General features: G+C 36.1%; 2 protein-coding genes across 3 annotated transcripts; both read right to left on the bottom strand.

Moving 5' to 3' along the window:
- Positions 1–10,445: 10,445 nt before the first annotated feature.
- LOC134856538 (uncharacterized) lies at positions 10,446–19,941 on the bottom strand. 2 transcript variants are annotated; one of them, XM_063872806.1, is made up of 4 exons: positions 19,606–19,941; positions 15,311–15,506; positions 11,712–11,928; positions 10,446–10,796 (listed from the first exon to the last, which is right to left on the bottom strand). In XM_063872806.1, the coding sequence occupies exons 1-4, from the start codon at positions 19,857–19,859 to the stop codon at positions 10,546–10,548; spliced, it is 918 nt and encodes a 305-aa protein (XP_063728876.1). In that variant the 5' UTR covers positions 19,860–19,941; the 3' UTR covers positions 10,446–10,545. The 2 variants fall into 2 exon arrangements, with proteins under 2 accessions (XP_063728876.1, XP_063728877.1); XM_063872807.1 differs by having other exon boundaries at positions 11,712–11,925.
- A 169-nt stretch (positions 19,942–20,110) lies between these two features.
- LOC134856534 (nose resistant to fluoxetine protein 6-like) lies at positions 20,111–22,153 on the bottom strand. Its single transcript, XM_063872802.1, has one exon. It carries the CDS (start codon positions 22,081–22,083, stop codon positions 20,329–20,331), a length of 1,755 nt encoding a protein of 584 aa, XP_063728872.1. The 5' UTR covers positions 22,084–22,153; the 3' UTR covers positions 20,111–20,328.
- Positions 22,154–22,558: the final 405 nt, after the last annotated feature.

Below are 22,558 nucleotides of genomic sequence, written 5' to 3'. Positions count from 1 at the left end.
ATAGTACTTCTTCTCCGAAAATGACTCGGAGTAGGGTTGGGGCTAGGGTTAGGTTAGGATTAGGCTGTCTTAAGAATAAATTCACAATTTTTGGAAAACAGAAATGAAAAAAAAAAAACAAATTTCTAGCCACAACAATTCTCATTGGATCAACTCTGAATAACTGACGCGATATTCGTCTTTGGGAAAAATAAAACAGGTTTGTTCATCCATTTATCAAGTGATACTCATGATTTATCTTGTTTTTTTTTCGAGAATTTGGGCCAAAAAAACGGTTTCAAAAGTTTTTTTTACTTTGAAATGAGATAATTGTCATGACCTTAGAATACCATGATATCATTAAACTGTAATCCTCAACATAAACGCAACAATTATTTTGAACCTCGCGAAGGAACTGAACATTTCCCTATTGAATCCGTGTTTAGGATTTTTGATTTATGTGACATCGGTGACAAAGGAAGATGATGTCTCCAGGCATTTATCAACGTCACAAGAAGGATCCTTGAAATGAACTTTTTTATTAACTTACTCATTGGTTATAAACGCCCAATCAGTAGTCCTGAGAATGCTCGGACCAATAACCCAGCTGCTATCCTTGAGGGCTTCCGAAGAAAAACCCGACTACCGGTATCAACTGGGTTATCGCCGCTCTTAACATGGCACCATTCATCAATGCTTTTCGTTCAAGGATTTCTCCGACTCGGTTAGCGACTAAGACAGGTAATTTGCCACTGCATAACTGCAGTATTATCTGCTCACATGTAGACATGATCAATGCTGACAGTAAGGGCTGTAAGTATATCATCTTTCATTCGTGTGGCTAGCAGAGCAGCTTGAAGCTCTAACTTTGGTATAGATAGCGTTTTCATGAGCGCAACGCGAGCTGTACCAAAGATGAAGGACATTTGAGTCTTATGCGAACTCGAGAGTCACGCACGCAAAAACCCAACCGCACAGAAAACGTCCTGCGAGCTATCACCGAACATGTGGAGCTCAATTTGATCCACAGGTTCTGTGAAGTAACAGTGGGGAATAGTCACTTGTCCTAAAAAAGGGAGACCGGAGTGCCACTCGAAAAATTTTCCTAATGTCTTCCGGCAATTCGTCGTCCCAACCAATCAGATTTCAGCATTCCTTTTTTGAAAATTTTGATTTTTTTCAATTTGTTACTAACAAAATGAAGTACTCACAGATAAAATTTTAACGAAGATTATTAGACAGCCGATGTAAAAGCAATTTCAAAATCAATCGTATTGATTTACTGAAAATGTATGAATTTTTTTGTCTGCAATTTTTTTTTATTTAAAGGTTTTACTTTGTTTTTTTATTTAAGTCTTGACCACTAAATCTGAGTCCATTCTGGTAATGGAATACATTGCTCATAAATCTGGCAAGCTTTTACTTGTCAAGTAACCTCTCCGGGTATTAAATCTTCAACTAAAATAATTTTGATAGAGACATTTGATGAATCGATTTTAACGGGAGTGGTTGGGCTCGAATCCAAAGCCTGCTCAACTAAGCAGAGTGTTGCTCCTAACACCTCTTCGGTGAATCGCGTACTGCCTAGCATATCATAAAGCACGCGCTTCACGTTTCGGACGAGGCGCTTCCAGGAGCCGCCATGACGGTGTGCGCTTGGCGTGTTTAATTTCCAAGCAACACCTCTGTGTGCGAAAATGGTCAGAGCCATGCCGTTCTAATTCATGTTGCAGGCAAGTAATTCCCTTTCCGCAACAACGAAGTTCGTGCAGTTATCCGACCAGATCGTACTTGGTGTACCACGACGCGCCATGAACCGTTCAATGCCCATAACACAAGAACTAGTATCCTGAGATGGTAGGATCTCAAGGTATACAGCTCTGGTGGTGAGGCAAGTGAGAAAAAATCCCTTCTTTTTTCAGTGTTTCTGCGAACCGGAACGCAAAGTGGACCAAAGTAACCCACACTTATGGTGGAGGCTGCGGGCCAACAAGCGAACTAGGTTATGTCGGGCGTCGACTAATATTGGGTGCATAGTATCAAACTCGGTATTCACTAAACTCGGTATTCATAATCCGGCCGGTGGAACGAATGATACCAGCGGGACCGATAAGTGGAGAATATGTGGCAATTTTACTACTATTCTTATTAGATTTTCCAGCGTTGATAGTTTGCAACTCAACGGGGAAGAATTCCATCTAAGCAAGATGAATTAGTTTGTTTTCCGCAATATCAAGTTTAATAGGATTGGCTATCCGCAAGTCTTTACCGCAAAAACACTTATGTGAAGGCAGCATCCTCAACATAATTGCAACAATTATTTTAAACCTCGAAGGAACGCTCGGTTTTTATTTTCAGTTGGTTCGGTTTCGGTTTTACAAGAGTCGATTCGGTTTTCGGTTCGGTTATTCGCTGGGCCCTAGTTTTGGCAGATACTGTGCTGATGTAAGCAAAAAAAAACAAGATAATTTAACCTATTAAATAAAACAAGATAATTTGACGGCATTTTTCTCAAACGTGGTCAGCTTTCGACAAAAAGTATACACAAAAAACCTTTTGTTAATCATCCGAATTAATTTGAAGCGACGTATTTTGCAAATTTTGAATTAAAAAATTTACTCTGAAATAATTTTTTTCTGTCTTAATGTCTCAGATCTCAAATTACCCAAAAACTAATTCATCTATTTTGACAAATTTTTCCCAGATAAGCGTCGTATTCAGCCCAGCGAAATTTGAGATATTGAAAAATGTCCAAGAATTCGCGAAATCTTTGTATATATTGTTTACTCAAATGAGTAGCTTTGCTTCGCACATACTAGCGAAAACACGAGAAAGAAAAACAACTCTATAGAGTGCAATAAAAAAAATTCGAAAAAAGCCTCAAACTAGTTTAAAAAAGGCTACGTCTTAGATTCGAACCTGCAGAATGGAGATCACACATTGACCTGGAGATCGCATATTAACACAAATTAAGAGTCTCACACACACTTACCATTCAGCTATGGACGTTTAAAAAAACACCAAAAACACTTGCAACAAATAAAGTAGAGAATAGATGCTATACAACTTCCAACCCCACGGTTAAACTTCCCAATAAGTGAACACTTTTATTTGAGCACATTTATTTGCAAGATGCGTTAGAAGAAAGAAGGTTCGAATTATTACACTGAGTTGAAAGCTAGTGTCAAAACAAGAAAACGGTCATTTTATGTAAAAACCCGGCTTTCTGTGATTGCCAGACGGTGTACAGCTTTTTTAAGTGTTCGACTCTTTGTTCTTTTCAAAAGCTTACCAAATTGAAAAAAAATGGGTGTAAATTTTCAGATTTCATGATTTTTGTCGGGATAACTCGGTATGTCAAGCCTCGAAGTTGATTCAAGTTAATCTTGTCTGAAGCGCTGTCAGCAAAAAAACTCTTAGAATATTCCAGATTCAGAAGGTTCTTGCCTAGCTTACCCTAGTAGTTTTTTGAAGGTTCCCACACTGGAGTTCCAAGGATAGAAACTGATTGCATTTCAGTTTTATTATCAGCGCCTATAAATCTGCAAAACAGTCCATTATAAAAAATTGAAAATGGATTATATATTTGAATTAAATTAAGCATTGAAACCCATTGTAAATTTATTTTTTTTGATTATTTTTCACTTTTTCAGATGAAAACTAGGAAACACCATTTAAATTTTTCTTTTTTTTTCATTTTTTTGAGAAGCAGTTTTTTCTATGTTTTAAAACAAAGTTGGTCATTTGTTGTTCATTTTTTTCTTTTGGGCGCAATATTGATTTTTGTTACTTAAACTGTTACTTAGATTTAACTAGCCCCTCTAGGCCGTACACTACACTCGCTTTGCAAAATTTCCACATTACTAATTTAATAAATGCAGAACTTCTTGCAATTTTTTGCACGTTGCTTAACAAAATTAAAGTGGAATACAATCTGTTTTAATTGATTTTAAATGGATTAAAAAAATAATTCAAGTTTGATAAAAAACAAGGGACTTTACTCGATTGCTTATTGCATTTTGTTTTCAGAGTGCATCATGGGAATCGATTACGTTAATAATATTATAGACCACAAAATTCCATTTTAACGTTTTTTTTTTTTCATTTTTTTTAGATACTGGTTAAGCTCGGCAGAAATTTAGGTGCAGAGCAAAGCTGCGCTTCACAAACACAAGCGAGAACGCGACAGAAAAGCGGCTCTATAAAGTGAAATGAGAAAAAGTAGAAGGAAGCCTCTAAGTAGTAAATTTTCCCTAGTTAATGAGTCTCATGCACTAGCCACTCAGCCACGAAGCTCAAAAAACCACAAACACTAGTCACTAATAAAGCAGAGAACATTTGCTGCTAATTTTTCAATGCTACAGCTTGTGAACCAAATGAGCACTGTTATTTACGAGTTGGATTGGAACAAAAGAAGGTTAGTACACATACATTGACATATAAGAAGGTTAGTACAGCATGCTAGCAAGCTATTGTATGTTATGCGTCAATAGCGCGCTCTGCTTTTTATTTAATATAAATTTTTAGAGGCTCTTTTTCAATTCCCCGAAACCTAAAATCGAAATAACAAAAACAGTCATGGGTTACCGATTCAACCAAAAAGATCCTCAAAAACCGCGATCGGCTTTTCAGTAAGTGGGTACAACATCCTACTGAATTGATTCAACTGAAATATTGTCAAGCTAGAAATTTGGCAACCAAAGTAATAAGAATTGAAAAAGGATTTATTACGACAAAAAAGTTGGAAATTGTAGAAATTCGAAAACGCTGTTCCAGGCCTTTAATGAATTTTGCAAAGGAAACTCCAAAAACACGAGTTTTTTTCGAGTGCTGATGTTTTTAGTGAATATTTTGCCTCAATTGGCGAGAAACTGAGAAATACTGAATTTGATTACAAACAAGCGTTGGGTTATGTAGATCGCAACGAAAAATCAATAGTTTTTTATGAAATTACCCACAAAGAAATTGAAAATGCCATATATATGTTGAAAAATAAAAGTTCAAATGTTCAAGATGGCATAAATAACAAAATAATAAAATTATCGCTCCCTGTAATTTCTGTAAAAATTTGCAGCCTTTTCAACCAATGTGTTAAGAGTGGTTATTTTCCTCAAGGCTTAAGAATGGCAAAAGTTATTCCTATTTTTAAGGGAGGTTTGGAAAACTAAAGAACTATTAGTTCACTCAGTTTACTCAAAATTTTTAAAAGGATAATATTCAATAAATTGTATAACTTTGCTAACAAGCAGAAGATTCTTTATGAAAAAGAATTTGGAATTCAAAAGAAAAAGTCATGCGTAGACGCTTTAATCGAATTCGCCAAATTTATTAAAGAGTGATGGGACAAAAAATAGGTCACTCAATCACGCCTTATGATCTCAAAAAAGTATTTGATACCATAAATCATTATCTTCTTTTGGCAAAATTGGAAAAAGACGGCTTTAGAGGCCGAATTTTTTGTCTTCTGAAAAATTATCTTACAAACCGGTTTCAATTTGTTCAAACTGATAATAAAATATCTTCTAGTCGCTCTATGTCATGTGGAGTACCGCAAGGGTCAGTTTTAGGTCCGTTTTTGTTTTTAATATAAATAAATGATCATCCGAAAAATGCTGAAGGATCTGAATTTGTTCTATTTGCTGATAATACTACAATCTGCAATGCAGAAAAAAATTGATGCGATAGCTTTGATAGTTCGTTGAATAAAGTGAATAGATGATTCAAAACGAAAGGACTTTGCGTCAATCCTGGTAAAACTCAAATAATGAAATTTGGTAATAACTTTTCAAAAGATTACTTTGCTTTTGGTACTACAGTTCAAATTACAAAAGTGTGTAAATATCTAGGCGTTTTTGTTGATAAGAAATTTACTTTCAATTTTCACATTGAACCTGTGTGCAAAAAGTTAACTAAATTTTGTGGAATTGTCTGGAAAGCTAGGTATGTTTTTTCTAAACAGCAGATGCTTCGTTTCTACAAAGCATATTTAAATCCTACAACCACTTATGGAATTTTATTATACGGCAAAACATCCCAATCTCGGCTTACCGAGATAATGAAACTACAAAAAAGAATCTTGAGAGCATTTTTTTCAAACGTAGATATGAGTCAAATAAAGAAATTATGGACGAAAACGAATTGCTTACTGTTTTTGATTTATACTTTTTTGAGATGTTCAAGTACTTGTTTATGGAATTGCGATTGGACAAAAAATAGTTTTCTGTCTCAGATTTACTCCCAAAAAAGTGGACCATGTACCAGGAGCAAAGCGAAAGGCGTAATTAAAGTGTCAAAATTTTCTACTACCGCTAAACAGAGATCGCTTACAGTTAGAATTGTGCAGGCTTTTAACTATTTAAAACAAAATGTTTGCATACCTGTTAAAATACATGAAATGTCAGAAGTTAGTTGTTTGACACTCTATAAACAGTTTTTTCAAACTTACCTAAAAGACAATCAGGACCTCTACAAACTGTTTTTCAATTTCAGCCCTTAATTTAATTTGTTTTTTGAGTTGATGCTGGCTGCCTTCTCTTTACTCTCCAGGATATCCTACTCGATGAGCAGTACTGCTCTTTAGGATCTCCCTCCAGGCATAATATATTGCTTTTGGCGTTGTATATGTAGCTGGTAAAGTAATTCAAATTTCAATTTCTATTTAACGTAGTCATTATGTAATGAATTTTCGCATGATGAACAAACCAACTATTGTGGGAACATTTTTTCTTCATACCTTATTTTATAACGTCACGCATTTAGCCTTAATAAAACGTAAGGGCATATAAAAATGGACGGTTTGCAATTTGGAGGAGGAGCGGAAAAGCTGTTTCTACGATCTCAAGAAGTTGGCATTGATGAGATTTATCAAAGTGGTAAATTGTTCAACGATATACAATTTAACTACTTTAAGGGTTTGAGATTGTGTCTAAATCACTTAAGTTGATTTTGGAGTGAGCCTCAGTTGAAATCATGATCGAACGTGACGGGTTCCCGAATCAATGGAGTTGGTACTCTTATCCTCTTTTCAACCACCATGGGACGAGAGCCAAATGCAATTGCGGCTAATTTAGATTCGGATCTGTTAGTGCCCATTTGGCTGCCTTTGCCTCCACCTACTCCCGCCATTCCCAATCTGGAAAGAGAGATTCGTAGGCAAGTGTTGTTGTCGCTTTGAGACATGTTGCTTCCGTGGTTATTCGGTGGCATTTCTGAAATATTTGTTGAAGAACGAATTTATTTTTTGTAAATAAGGATTTAAGAAACAAGTTTCATTACGGGCGAAGAATTCAGGCGAGCGGTCAAGGAAACACCATTTAAATTTTTTTTTTTTCATTTTTTGAGATGCAGTTTTTTCTGTTTTATAACAAAGTTGGTCATTTGTTGTTCATTTTTTTCTTTTGGGCGCAATACTGATTTTTGTTACTAAAAATGTTACTTAGATTTAACTAGCCCCTCTAGGCCGTACACTACACTTGCTTTGCAAAATTTCCACATTACTAATTTAATAAATGCAGAACTTCTTGCAATTTTTTGCACGTTGCTTTACAAAATTAAAGTGGAATACAATCTGTTTTAATTGATTTTAAATGGATTAAAAAAATAATTCAAGTTTGATAAAAAACAAGGGACTTTATTCGATTGCTTATTGCATTTTGTTTTCAGAGTGCATCATGGGAATCGATTACGTTAATAATATTATAGACCACAAAATTCCATGTTAGAGTTTTTTTTTTCATTTTTTTAGATACTGGTTAAGCTCGGCAGAAATTTAGGTGCAGAGCAAAGCTGCGCTTCACAAACACAAGCAAGAACGCGACAGAAAAGCGGCTCTAAAAAGTGAAATGAAAAAAAGTAGAAAGAAGCCTCTAAGTAGTAAATTTTCCCTAGTTAATGAGTCTCATGCACTAGCCACTCAGCCACGAAGCTCAAACAATCACAAACACTAGTCACTAATAAAGCAGAGAACATTTGCTGCACATTTTTCAATGCTACAGCTTGTGAACCAAATGAGCACTGTTATTTACGAGTTGGATTGGAACAAAAGAAGGTTAGTACACATACATTATGCTAGCAAGCTATTGTATATTATGCGTCAATAGCGCGCTCTGCTCTTTATTTAATATAAATTTTTAGAGGCTCTTTTCCACTTCCCCGAAACCTAAAATCAAAGTCACAAAAACAGTCATGGGTCACCGATTCAACCAAAAAGATCCTTAAAAACCGCGATCGGCTTTTCAGTAAGTGGGTACAACATCCTACTGAATTGATTCAATTGAAATATTGTCAAGCTAGAAATTTGGCAACCAAAGTAATAAGAATTGAAAAAGGATTTACTACGACAAAAAAGCTAGAAATTGTCGAAATTCGAAAACGCTGTTCCAGGCCTTTAATGAATTTTGCAAAGGAAACTCCAAAAACACGAGTTTTTTTCTAGTGCTGATGTTTTTAGTGAATTTTTTGCCTCAATTGGCGAGAAACTGAGAAATACTGAATTTGATTACAAACAAGGGTTGGGTTATGTAGATCGCAACGAAAAATCACTAGTTTTTTATGAAATTACCCACAAAGAAATTGAAAATGCCATATATATGTTGAAAAATAAAAGTTCAAATGTTCAAGATGGCATAAATAACAAAATAATAAAATTATCGCTCCCTGTAATTTCTGTAAGAATTTGCAGCCTTTTCAACCAATGTGTTAAGAGTGGTTATTTTCCTCAAGGCTTAAGAATGGCAAAAGTTATTCCCATTTTTAAGGGAGGTTTGTAAAATTATAGACCTATTAGTTCACTCAGTTTACTCAGCAAAATTTTTGAAAGGATAAAATTCAATAAATTGTATAACTTTGCTAACAAGCAGAAGATACTTTATGAAAAAGAATTTGGAATTCAAAAGAAAAAGTCATGCGTAGACGCATTAATCGAATTCGCCAAAATTATTAGAGAACGATGGGACAAAAAATTGGTCAGTCAATCATGCCTTATGATCTCAAAAAAGTATTTGATACCATAAATCATTATCTTCTTTTGGCAAAATTGGAAAAATACGGCTTTAGAGGCCGAAATTTTTGTCTTCTGAAAAATTATCTTACAAACCGGTTTCAATTTGTTCAAACTGATAATAAAATATCTTCTAGTCGCTCTATGTCATGTGGAGTACCGCAAGGGTCAGTTTTAGGTCCGTTTTTGTTTTTAATATAAATAAATGATCATCCGAAAAATGCTGAAGGATCTGAATTTGTTCTATTTGCTGATAATATTACAATCTGCAATGCAGAAAAAAATTGATGCGATAGCTTTGATAGTTCGTTAAATAAAGTGAATAGATGATTCAAAACGAAAGGACTTTGCGTCAATCCTGGTAAAACTCAAATAATGAAATTTGGTAATAACTTTTCAAAAGATTACTTTGCTTTTGGTACTACAGTTCAAATTACAAAAGTGTGTAAATATCTAGGCGTTTTTGTTGATAGGAAATTTACTTTCAATTTTTACATTGAACCTGTGTGCAAAAAGTTAACTAAATTTTGTGGCATTGTCTGGAAAGCTAGGTATGTTTTTTCTAAACAGCAGATGCTTCGTTTCTACAAAGCATATTTAAATCCTACAACCACTTATGGAATTTTATTATACGGCAAAACATCCCAATCTCGGCTTACCGAGATAATGAAACTACAAAAAAGAATCTTGAGAGCATTTTTTTCAAACGTAGATATGAGTCAAATAAAGAAATTATGGACGAAAACGAATTGCTTACTGTTTTTGATTTATACTTTTTTGAGATGTTCAAGTACTTGTTTATGGAATTGCGATTGGACAAAAAATAGTTTTCTGTCTCAGATTTACTCCCAAAAAAGTGGACCATGTACCACGAGCAAAGCGAAAGGCGTAATTAAAGTGTCAAAATTTTCTACTACCGCTAAACAGAGATCGCTTACAGTTAGAATTGTGCAGGCTTTTAACTATTTAAAACAAAATGTTTGCATACCTGTTAAAATACATGAAATGTCAGAAGTTAGTTGTTTGACACTCTATAAACAGTTTTTTCAAACTTACCTTAAAGACAATCAGGACCTCTACAAACTGTTTTTCAATTTCAGCCCTTAATTTAATTTGTTTTTTGAGTTGATGCTGGCTGCCTTCTCTTTACTCTCCAGGATATCCTACTCGATGAGCAGTACTGCTCTTTAGGATCTCCCTCCAGGCATAATATATTGCTTTTGGCGTTGTATATGTAGCTGGTAAAGTAATTCAAATTTCAATTTCTATTTAACGTAGTCATTATGTAATGAATTTTCGCATGATGAACAAACCAACTATTGTGGGAACATTTTTTCTTCATACCTTAATTCATAACGTCACGCATTTAGCCTTAATAAAACGTAAGGCCATATAAAAATGGACGGTTTGCAATTTGGAGGAGGAGCGGAAAAGCTGTTTCTACGATCTCAAGAAGTTGGCATTGATGAGATTTTTCAAAGTGGTAAATTGTTCAACGATATACAATTTAACTACTTTAAGGGTTTGAGATTGTGTCTAAATCACTTAAGTTGATTTTGGAGTGAGCCTCAGTTGAAATCATGATCGAACGTGACGGGTTCCCGAGTCAATGGAGTTGGTACTGTTATCCTCTTTTCAACCACCATGGGACGAGAGCCAAATGCAATTGCGGCTAATTTAGATTCGGATCTGTTAGTGCCCATTTGGCTGCCTTTGCCTCCACCTACTCCCGCCATTCCCAATCTGGAAAGAGAGATTCGTAGGCAAGTGTTGTTGTCGCTTTGAGACATGTTGCTTCCGTGGTTATTCGGTGGCATTTCTGAAATATTTGTTGAAGAACGAATTTATTTTTTGTAAATAAGGATTTAAGAAACAAGTTTCATTACGGGCGAAGACTTCAGGTGAGCGGTCAAAAAATGCCTTTTAACCGTATTGTTTCAGATTTGTGATTTTAATTAAGATTAAATCTCAATAAAATTTTGAACGATGATTTTCTTAACGATGAGTTAAGTTCAGTGCATATGATAGTTGAAATATTCTTAAGAGCAAAAAAAATCAATATTGTTCATCCAATTTTACCTCGCCAACAGGACTCATGAAATCGGGGGCGGATTAAGGGGGGACTGGGGGCGAACGCCCTTTTGGCACGGGTTCGATCCTCTCAAAAAGGTGTTGAAAACGTGATTCAATCAATAAGTAAACTCCGATGAGTAGTCACTTAATCTCACAAAGTTATTGCTAAGAGTGACGATAGAGGTCAACCAAGTGTGACAGACAATACCAAGGTCAGCACCTGCCAGTAGACTAATTAGCACTATATTTGACAACTGATTGGCGGATAGAACTTAGACTCTCATGAACTGAATTAGCACTGTACGACAAAGGCTCACCCTTTGGTATTATTTTTTGAGACGTAATTTCGGTCGATCAACCCTAAAATTTTCTAATGGCACCTTGGGCTCCACTATAAACTGATTTTGAAGCGGAACGCGCGCAGAAAAAACGCAGTTTTTGGTCAGAATTCTAGGAGTGCTCAAAAAATCAATGTGGTTGACCTAAAAAAAGTCAACAAAATGTTTGAATTTTTCTGGCAAATCCGGCCCCTCCCTGGAGAAAATCCTAGATCGGCCCCTGCATGAAGTTCTGTTTACTGAAACAATGGTAAAAGAAAGAATTAAATTTTTGTATTTAGTGAAAACAGTTCTTTTTCGAACTTCTCAGCTGGGACTCGAACCTTGAATCAATTTGCCCTGTCTGCTCTCCGGGTAATATCTGGCTGTGCCCTCTTCGTTGCTGCCACTAAGAGTGCCAGCAGTAGGTACTTCCACCGGAGGTCGTCTGGGGTCATAGCGAGTCAGTCTCTCCACCAGAATATCTTCTAAATTGCATTCTCTCATCGCCCTCTTCTCCAACTCACGCGAGTAGCGGAAGTACTTCCTATCTGGCTCCTGCTGTCAATATATACCAATAAAACTGGCTCCTGTATACCCACATAACCAAATTGAGCCGTTGATATTGGCTGACCTACTCTATGAGAGCAATTTTATCATATGAAGTACAGTGGGAGTCAATGAACTCAACTACAATGACTGCTAAGCAAGAGCAACAGCACTCTCTAAGGGTCACGATCTATGGGGCTACTAATCTCAGTGAAAATCAGAGGTGGAAGCTGTTGTCCAAGAGTATGGAAGGATCATGACCCTAGCTCTACATATCCGAATAACTCAACAAATGCGAAACCAGTTGATCAAAAACTACACAGAGAGCACTTGTGATACTAAAACATGGGTCAGTGTTCAGATGTAAAAAAATGTCCGAGGAAAAAAACAGCGGCAAACTTCGTGTTTTCCACAGCCTTGATCTCTTAGAGCATGAAAAGTCCCATTTCCAACCCACTAAATCATAATACGATTTCATACAAAGGCAAAAAATAATGAGACTGAAATAACAAAATTGATTAAAAAAAACACTTTTTTAAGAAAAAACATGACATTATTTTGAGAAAAACTGTCGAGAAACACAACCACGGGCATTAAATAGGCTTCTAGTATTTGCCGAGTGTCACCAAAGTCAAAAACAAGTCTGCAGACGACACTTGAGCCAGAAACAAGAAGTCTCATAAGAAAATGTTTTTGGGTTTGAAGCGACTCCAAACAAAGTACGTAAACCAATAAAAAACAGACCGAACCTATTCAGGTCAAAAAAATGTTTAAGCGAAAAAAAAGAGAATATAAAACCAAGAAAAATATATAACTAACGGGTATCAATATTGCAAAGGGCCAAAAATAACCAAAAACACCTACATTTACGATGAAGCTCGCTGATAGCACAAGAAAATTCTCCGATGTGGCAACTCAGCCGACAAAGCGTCATATATACAGAAAAAAACAAGGTCCGGCCGGGACTCGAACCCAGTGACTGCTAAAGATTCAACAATAAAACAAATTCACATTTTCTTACAGATGGGTTAGAAAAATTGTTTCCGGGATAAAGCCTAGTTCACTATTACAAGACACATGCTCTCGCAAGTTTAATAAAAATAAGATTCTCACTTCACAATTTAGGCAAAGTTATTATACCTGAAACAATGAAACATAATTGTTATTGTTTTCAAAGTGTTGTAATTAGATTATTTCATCAGTTCGGAATAAAAACGACATGAAAATCTGTTCAAATTTTGAATCTGTGGGAAAAAATGTGTGAAGAAAATCCAGGAAAATGTTCTGTAATTTCCACAAAAAATCTAGGAAACCATTAATCTTCACAGTTGAGAAAATCACAAACTGGCGCGAATAAGAAAAAAATGATATTTTTTGAAAAACGTATAGGCAGATATGAAGAACCACAAAAATCCAAAAAAAAATGTTCAAACCAAAATATAAGTTCAGCTCCTAGCCGATTCCGATACCGGACATATTTTGTACGCCATAGTCCAAAAGAGCGATATCAAACGCTTAATTTGCACACGTGTGAAAGTAAGAAAGAACTAAAACTATCAAACTAAATCAGGCTGTTTTTGAAACAACAATATGCCAAGACAAAAGAATAAGAAATAAGCATCTGAAGAAATTTAAAAAGAAGCAAACACAACAAAAAACGAAAGAGCAAATTGAAAAAATAAAGACTAATGAAACATAATTAAGTTCCCCTCAATCTAAAAGCATGCACGCATGCGCAATTTTTTTCAGCTGGTCGAAAGACGCTATGTGAGGCCATTCAGCCGATATAATAATGGACGAAACCAATCAAGCCAGAAACGAAAAATAAAAAACTAAAAAGGAAAAAAAATTTGCCATGAAAAACTTGAGTTACAAATTTTCTTAAAATTTTCGCAAATTGTACTATCCAGAGCTGAGCATAAAAATTACGTTTCACTCAGTCGAAAAATGCGGTTCACTTAGCCGAAAAAATGTACGGTTCACTTAGCCGAAAAAAATCAGTTTGGCAGAAATTTTTTTTTAACTACGTCTGTCAGATATTTCAAAAATTTCAAAAAGTATTTCGAAAAAAATTCAAAAAATTACAAACAGCCGAAGTATATCAAAACGCTAGCAGCAACTACAATATAAATTGCGTATAGAAAAAAGTTCTACGATGCGGCAATTAAGCCGGCAAAATATAAGCAGACAAACTATGGGTCGACAATTTTTTTGATACGAAATACTTTCGTTTGATAAAAAAACCAGGTCCTGTCAGATTTGGACCTAGGACCTTCGCCGTTGCAAGCGTATGCGTTACCTCCTGACCAAGTGCGCCGCAGAAGCAAAGAAATTGGAAATTACTTTGAGCTGAACCTAAATTTACCATTGTAATTTTGGCTATTCTGTGAACAATTTAATAACGGGAAAAAAGCTAGTACCCGATTTCAATGCCCTTGCTTATCGCAAAGGTAAAAAAGAATCAAAGACACTTTCATATGCAAAACTTAGCTTATAGCGCAAGAAACGTCAGAAATGTGAAAGCTAAACCGTATAAACATGACCAGACAACTGAGAGGGCGATGATTTTCTGGTACTAATTACTTATGTTTTTAAAAAAATATGTCCTAACCGGATCCAAGCCTAGGCCTGTAGCCGTCAACTAGGGTTCGTAACAAATAGTCAATTTTGAATTTTTAGGAAATCGAATATGTTGGCTGCAGAAATGAATGCTGCACAAATGATTCAGTGATTTTGTTAAACTAGTTGATAACACGAAAAAGTCTACATTCCGATTTGATAACGCTTGCTAATAGCATGCGTAAGTATATCGATTATAAACTAGCTCGAAAAAATGTTCCTGAAAGTGATTTACAGAAATAAAGACTAATCAACGATTTGATAACACTCTATAGTCGTAGAAGTAATCAAAATTAGGTTATTTAGCAAAGAACAAAAAGTCTTATTTAAAAAGCTTGTTTATAAAGCAACACTTTGAAAAAACCTGCCTGATTCTTGAATGCAATGCAATAAACCAATGTAATTTTTAAGTTCTGAAAATCATAAAACAATCTGAGAACAAATATCAAGCAAAATGATTGACGTTTTCTTTTACTCGCATTGAATTTAATCACAAAAGTATTTCACTGTTTTGATATAGGGCTATTCCTCTTGCATCGCGATGACCCCTTAACAATGTATTCTTTGTTACCTGCATGTCAATCATTTACAGCTCCTTACGGGTGTTCCCCGTAACTTTTTACCCTTCGCCCTTTACACACACTTTTACACTGCCCTTCACACACTATACTGCCCTTTACACTACCACACTATTTTTTTACCCAGCGGCAGATACAAGTTTTTCTCAATGAGAAGGCAAAATTTTGAAAATGGATTAGAAAAATCATTTACTTACAACACGCTGACTCATAGACGTCTCAATTTTGACCATTTCTCTGACCCCTTCCTTGTTTTTGGCCTGGCTCTGCTGCAGCAACAGTTCTTCCAAAGACACATGGGGCTCGTTAGCGGAAATGGCTCTCCCTCTTCCGCCGATGGGTCTGGGGATGGAAAGGAGCACGTGTCTCTTGCTCCTGCCCCACTCAGTGTACCTTTCCAAACATCATAAAATAATGAAACTGACAACGAGACTCACAAAACTGGACAGAAAATGAGATTCTTCAGATCTGCTCTTAAATCTGTCTTAGGCAAAAGAGGAGAAAATGATTGTCCTCTTCCATTTGTGATCTTTTAGCCCGGTTTTACAAGATCAATTAAAATATAAAGAGCATCTCCTACTTAAGGTAGCGACCGGAATCACGTCCGAAGAGAACCAGAAAAAAGGAAGATTACCTAAGACTTAAGCCGTATTCCATAAATGTACTTTTTTCTCAGAAATCTATTGCCATCGAGATGGTTTATGATTCAGAAGTGGTTTTAACTTCTGTTTAATTGGATTTGAGTATAGACGAGAAATATCTAGAACAATTAGCTTGCTGATCTTGAAACAAGTCGACGCGAGTGGCTAATGTCTCATTTGACCGTCGTTTTCTACTGTTTTTTTTTTTTAGTTCTAACTCGGTTCAGCCATAATTAAGACGCTTGTTTCGCCTGTTGTTTTGGCTAGCTTGTGCCAATTTCTCATACAAAAACTTGTAACGAAAAAAGTTGATATTGTGATCCCGACTTTTTAAACCGATTAAGATGTTTCTATTATTGGTGAGTGCGTTTACCGAAAATATGGCCATAATTAAACTCACTATAAACAAAACTTTCAGGTTGAGCAAACATTTTGGCGCCCCGCAAAGGACAGTTTCATAAAGGAGTGTTTCATAATTTGCCGACACGCCCTTCACCGTTATTTAAGCTTCAGGAGACTCGCAGAGACATCGATTCATACGTATACAGAAGCACCAGGTGACGACTACTTAAAAATTGTATTTTCAACAACCTAATTGAAGTGAACAAAGTGGATCCTTGCAGTACAACCCCAACAAAAGGAAAAAATACAAATGCAAGGAGAAATGGATTATCCTTCAACACAAGTAGATCTCATTAAAAAACAGATATGGCATACTCTGAACTAACAATTTCATGCCGACAAAACTATTGAGGAAAAACACAAAACTTATTTTTTTTATTATTATTATGTTTGATGAAGAGAATAATTACTCATCTTGAAAGCTAAAAAGTATCTGCAGCTTCAGCTTACTAAACAAAATAATCCGTCCAAAAAAAATCAGCTCATTGTTGATCAGTACCCAAGATTCGGTAAAACTTCACAACAAAAACGTCCATTTAGTAGTCCATTACGTTTTCATGACCTCTATACCTTTTGTTTGATATTACAATTTGTCAAAAAATTATCACGACCAAAATAAAACTATAATTTCTTTAAAAAATGCACCAATTTTAGAAATTATTTTTTTCAGCAATTGAACACTTCTTGGTTCATACTTTAGTTGATCAAAAACAGCTAACAGAGATCGATTTTGGGGTAAAATTTTGTGCCCGAATTTTGCAAAATTGCACCACATTGTTCTTAAGCTTAAAAAAGACTTCTCTTCCTCATTCTTTTGGCTCAAATCAACTCAATATGAAAACTCGTTTTCAAATTAACGTTTTTTTGTTGCATCAGCATTGTAGTTAATAAATCATAAAACGCTTGGTTAAAACTTGAAAACAAAGCGCAGATGAAGGCAAATCAGTGCTCTTTTTGCCTACATAGGTGAGGTTTAGCTCCAGTTTTCTGTCTCTATGACATAAAAAAAAATGGCATTAGGCGAAGCGGCAAAAATTGATTCATTCGATTATCGCTTGTTTTTTCTGACTAGCTTCTTTATTAATTGTCACTTCCATTATTTATAATTTTCGGCTCATTGAGAAAATGCTGAAAATCCTATACTATAAATAAAAACAAAGCATACGTGAAACCTGCCGTACAGAACAAATCTGCAGGATGTTTTTAAAACATATTTTACTAAGCATCTTTTATTTCATCGATACTTATGCAGTTTGAATACTTTTTGAATTAAGCAGCAAAAATTGATAAAATTTTGATGATTCAATCAGTTCTTTTTCTCGCCCTTATTTGAGCTTCTACAGCACTCCAGTGCACTGGGGTTAATTGAAGTTTCAGCGCATTTTGAGCTGAATAAGCTTATATAGCAAGAGTCAAAAATACTGGAAAAACCAAACAAAACTAATTATCTCAAGTTCATTTTTGTAAAGTTGAGTTACGTTGTTGGGTTGCGAAAAACAATCGCCACAAAAATTGCTTGAAATTTATTATTAAGAAAAATGATAGATTGGGAACGATTTAAGGATGATTTTTCTTCTACAAAATTGGTCAGTAAAATTTGCATCCTTAAGTTTCCAGCTTAAAACACGCAATTTTCAATTCCATAGTTTTTTGTCTAAATTATGCCCTATCTGTAGAAAACTGTTTGGAAAAACTAGTCCGTTTATTCGATTCATCCGTTTAACCTAACTCAACGCTGTCTGGAATTGTCGAGCTCAAGGAAATTCTATTAACACACAAAAAAAAACGTGAACAAAAAATATCAACTGAATCATTGGAATTCGGCAAACTTGATCACACGAATCATTAGAACTTGGAAATATTTTTATTGCCTATTGCTAACAAATTAGGTAGTGGTGAAATGAGAGATTGTTTATTTTAAAAAAATTTATACAGAGGGGAAGCTGCGCTTCGCCAACACTTGCGAGAACACGACCAAAAAGCAGTTCTATCAAGTGAATTAGGAAAAAGTAAAATTAGGCCGTGAATTAGCAAAAACTCGGATACGTGTAGGATTCGAATCTGCGACCTACTGCAAACAAGAGAATTTGAGTCCCACACACTATCCACTCAGCTACGCAAGCTGAACAACCGACAAACGCTAGTCACGAATAAAGCAGCTACATATGCTAATAAATTGCCAATGCATTTCGGCGAAAGTGGCACCAAATACAAGTAGACTCAATTTTTTGAGTAATAATTGTGAATATAACAAGCTGAAGGCATCCACACTAAATTTGCGTGAAGCGAATTGCAAAGCATAAAGCAACATGATGTATAAATTATGCATTCCAAAAAAATTGCGAGATATATTGAGTCAGAAAAATTTGGAAATAGTTTTCATGATTGTTGTGGTTTTTCGGTTCATTCGATGAATCAAAAATGCTGTGTTAATTCATTACTTTTCGAATGTCAAAGCACATGCTATGAAGAAGCTGTAAAGGTGCCCCAAAAATGGAACTAATATTTGTAAAGGTTAGAAAAAAAGAAGGTTCGTACTAATACACTCGCTTCGTAAAAGCACCTTGTAGTAGAGTATCTTATTTCGTATGATTATTAAACCAGATAAGAGAAAGTTACATTTTATGCAGATACAACTTCCGCCCTTTAGCTACTATAGTTTTTCGTGTTTTATAACACTCATTCACTAGTCAAAAAAGGTCATTCGTACACAAAAGCAAAGTTGAGCTTCAAACCACTTGTGATACAACAATTGTATCATGATAGCACCAAGACGCTCACAAATTAGCGTACAGAACTTCGAACGACGCTACAATGGGCGAAGGAATGGGAATAACTAAAAAAAGATTAAAAACATTTTTCGTCTTTGAAATTATTAAACTTTTTTGAAGAGATCCTAGTGGAGTTGACTTTGGGCGTTTAAAATTATTGCCAGAGTCTTATCGATCTCAAATGTTTTTTCAGGAAAAAAAATTAGCAAGTAAGCTGACAGCCAATATGCTGAAACTCAATTAAATGTCAAAAAATTATATTAGAAAAAATTCCATGACACGCCTAGATAAGATCCACGATCACTAAATAAGACGCGAAATCGAAGTGGACTACAGAATTTGGCATCAAAACCGACAGACTTCTTTCGACAACCATGAAGACAAAATCATTAGCAGAAAATTCATATCGAACTTTAATTATACCTACAATGGCTTAAGTTCTAGATATAGTATGTACTAGTAACCAGTAGTTAAATATGAATTTTCATGAAAACCAGCATTTCAGTAGCATCATTCGTGATTCAACTGGTTTTGCTAAACTAGCTGTCAAGTTGTTAACCCAAACAAAAACATCTTTTTTCTCGGATTTGATCGCAAGCGTAAAAATGTCTTTTATAAATTGATTGCAGAGAACCAACATTATCTCCATTTTTTATCTAGAAACCATCGCTGACTCACATTACTCGTTTGAAGTTTCTGCAACCGTATCGGTGATGTTTTTTTCTTCGATTTTCATCATCAGTATCGTGTCTTAAATCTCCGCAACTACAATTCCATTCTGGGTTGTGCAAATCTATTCTCTCCGAGATTCGCGACAGTTCTCTTGAGGTCTCTTTGCTTCCAGAGCGGTGTACACGTTTTAACACAGCGCACTTTGAAAGCGGGTATGGTTCAATTTCAACAAGAGAATGTTGTTGCAACTTCTCTGTCATTTTAAAGGCATCTAAATGTATCTTCTTTGGTAGAAGTGTAACAGAACAGTAGTGACCAGATGGAAGGCTGCTGAAAGCGGCCTTATTTTATTCAAATTTTGAATTAATAATTCACATTTTAGCGATGAGCGCCAAAAACGTTCCCTACAGCTTATCACGTATTTTGATTCCAATATGATTTGATCTATAACGCTTCAATTATTAAAGCAGTTTCTAAAATTTTTTAATTGAAAATTTAAATATTTCAGTATTGACAATCAAGGACGGTATATTATTGGCAAACAATGCATTCCAAAACGGATTCATTATTATTTTACACAAAAAAAATAAAGACATTTATTTGGCAAAAGCTAGAAAGAGAAGCTGTCAGTCAAGCGGCTAAGTCTGGCTGAAAATTCATGTTTTACCTTTCTTTCTATTAAATCCATTTCTTCTAATAGCCCCTCACTTCACTGCCCTAACATTCCCATCAGCCCATCAGAATTTTCTCGATTCCCACAATAGGGGATTCCAGCATAAGAACAGCTATGAATCCAAAGCCAAAAGCCAGCACTATGTTGGAGCAAAACTGGACCGCATAGGTGATGGGCGTATAGTTGAAAGTGCTATCTGCTGTTAGATATATGTACTGAATGACCAGAACATGAATGAGATACGTCATGTACGTCACTCTGGCTAATGGGATCCACAATCGCATCGATAGAAAAGAGTTTATGAATCCAGCATAGCCATACATGCAGGCCCAGATTAGCCATGAGACTGAGATACTCCATCCGACCCTTCCAAATGCATTGTACACCGCGGACATGAATTTAGAAGGAAAATGACCTTGGGCCACGCCATAGAGGCCATACAAAACGGACATTGAAACCACAGTGTAAGCAAGCCAACCTAGAGCGATATAAAGCTTGTTGGCAACCTTTATTTTCGCTGGACTTTTGAATACTATGAAACCCAAAATCATTCCGACTCCATAAGAGCAGAATCTATTCCACGGTTTAATGTACAGAGCATTGAAGACTCCATCAAAATTGTAGACGGGAAAAGATTCGTAGTTTAACAGGAACGAAGTGGCCGCCGGATAATCGTTGACCATACTTTCAACGAAATTTGAAAGCATCGAAACCATAACTAGGCCTGCAGTCAACCCAACACCAAGCATTGGTCGTTTGTACATGGCTACTACCAAAACAGGAGACAAGCAGTAGAATTGAAAGTCATTAGCCAGGTACCATGTCCAGGGAAGACATTCGTAAGTGGTGTATAAGTTGTTAATGTACAGCAAATTTGCCCACCAAGCATGCACGCATCCCTCCACTTCGTTTAAATTCGGCTGCCATCGAGGAACTGTGTTGTTTCCGAGCACCTTCCAGATTCCCACTGTGAACAAAATGATCAATAACAATGCCGGTGTTAGCCGGATGTATCTTCTTACGTAAAACATGACCCAAAACATGGGTTTGATTTTGCCCTCGTATTGTTGCATCTTCTTCAGAGTGAGTAAAGTGAGCAGAAAGGCACTTAGGACGAAAAAGGAATCGACCGAAAGGGTGGCGTTGCCGATTACTTGAAAGCCGAACACTTGGAAGTAATTGAAAGAGAAGAAGTAGTTGTTCCAGTAGAGATGACCAGCCGGTTCAGTGAAGAGAAGGTAATACATGGTATGGCCCAAAATGACCCAGCCCAAACTGAGAACTCTGATTCCATTCAGACACAAGATGGCACCTTCGCCACTCTTGGTCGAAAGTAGTTTTGGAATATTTGTCGCAAGTGAGAAAGATACAAGGAATCTACACCACGCTAGATGCTCAACCTTCATAGATCGTCTCCGCTCACTTTTCTCCAGCAGAACCGAGCTCTCGCTTTCCTTCTCTTCATTCCCTTCATTGATTGCGCCATCGTCAGTTGATTGATAACTGTTCTCCGATTTCACAAGCTGTTCCTTCATGTAATCGATTAAATAGTCCATGCCGGTTCCGACCGCAATCAGCAACGCGATGATTCCAAAAACGAAACAAGCCAGTCCAAAAGTGAAATCAAACTCACCATTGTCAGTGCTATATACAGCTACAACACTTATGTCATCTTTCAAATTTTTGTCATTATTTATGAGTATATCAGCGATTACTTTGACATCTTGGTCAGAGCACCTTTGAGGAAAACAGACTCCGTAAGTAAACAATGGGTGCATCGTTCTGTTCCAAACCTCCACTGAGATCTTCATTTGAATCAGCCTTTGTTCATGTGGAACCAACTGAACATCACGGCATTCACTGGCGCGACCGAGCCACTGCCGAGTGCCCTGAGTAGTATTGTATCGTGTCCCGGATCCTAAGGGGGGGTCCTTCCTAAGGGGGGGGTCCTCACGTAAAGCAAAATCCTAGGAAAGGGGTCCTTAATTTTTTGGAGGACCCCTATCCTAGGATTTTGTAAATGATCGCAAGTTCCCACCCCTAAAGTAAAAGACCCCCTCCTTAGGATCTTGTTAAGCTGAGCTCAACAACCGGGACGCGATACAATAATTCCTTCTAATTCCTTTGAAAGCGGTCCCTTTTCCCGCGATAATTAAAATTAATCGTCCTAATTCCTGAACTTTTCTTTTTTCGTCCTAGTTTCATGTGGATATCATTTCCTGGCTTTCTTTCTTTTCGTCAAAGATTTGTCATGCTATTAAAGTTTATTATTCAAAACAAGCCTAA

Source organism: Symsagittifera roscoffensis, unplaced genomic scaffold (genome assembly GCF_963678635.1).
Source record: "Symsagittifera roscoffensis unplaced genomic scaffold, txSymRosc1.1 SCAFFOLD_93, whole genome shotgun sequence".
In the NCBI taxonomy this organism is placed as follows: Eukaryota; Metazoa; Xenacoelomorpha; order Acoela; family Convolutidae; genus Symsagittifera; species Symsagittifera roscoffensis.
The sequence above is the reverse complement of the archived record's forward strand: the minus strand, read 5'-3'. Positions and strand labels throughout refer to the sequence as shown.

Bases quoted from the DNA above. Each gene is read 5' to 3' on its own strand.
- LOC134856538 (XM_063872806.1), bottom strand. From the start codon at position 19,859: ATGACAGAGAAGTTGCAACAACATTCTCTTGTTGAAATTGAACCATAC. The intron at 15,507-19,605 runs GTGAGTCAGCGA...ATGTTTGGAAAG, and splicing joins AGAAACTTCAAACGAGTAAT to GTACACTGAGTGGGGCAGGA. The intron at 10,797-11,711 runs GTTCGAGTCCCA...CAAATATTTCAG, and splicing joins ACAGGGCAAATTGATTCAAG to AAATGCCACCGAATAACCAC.
- LOC134856534 (XM_063872802.1), bottom strand. From the start codon at position 22,083: ATGAAGATCTCAGTGGAGGTTTGGAACAGAACGATGCACCCATTGTTT.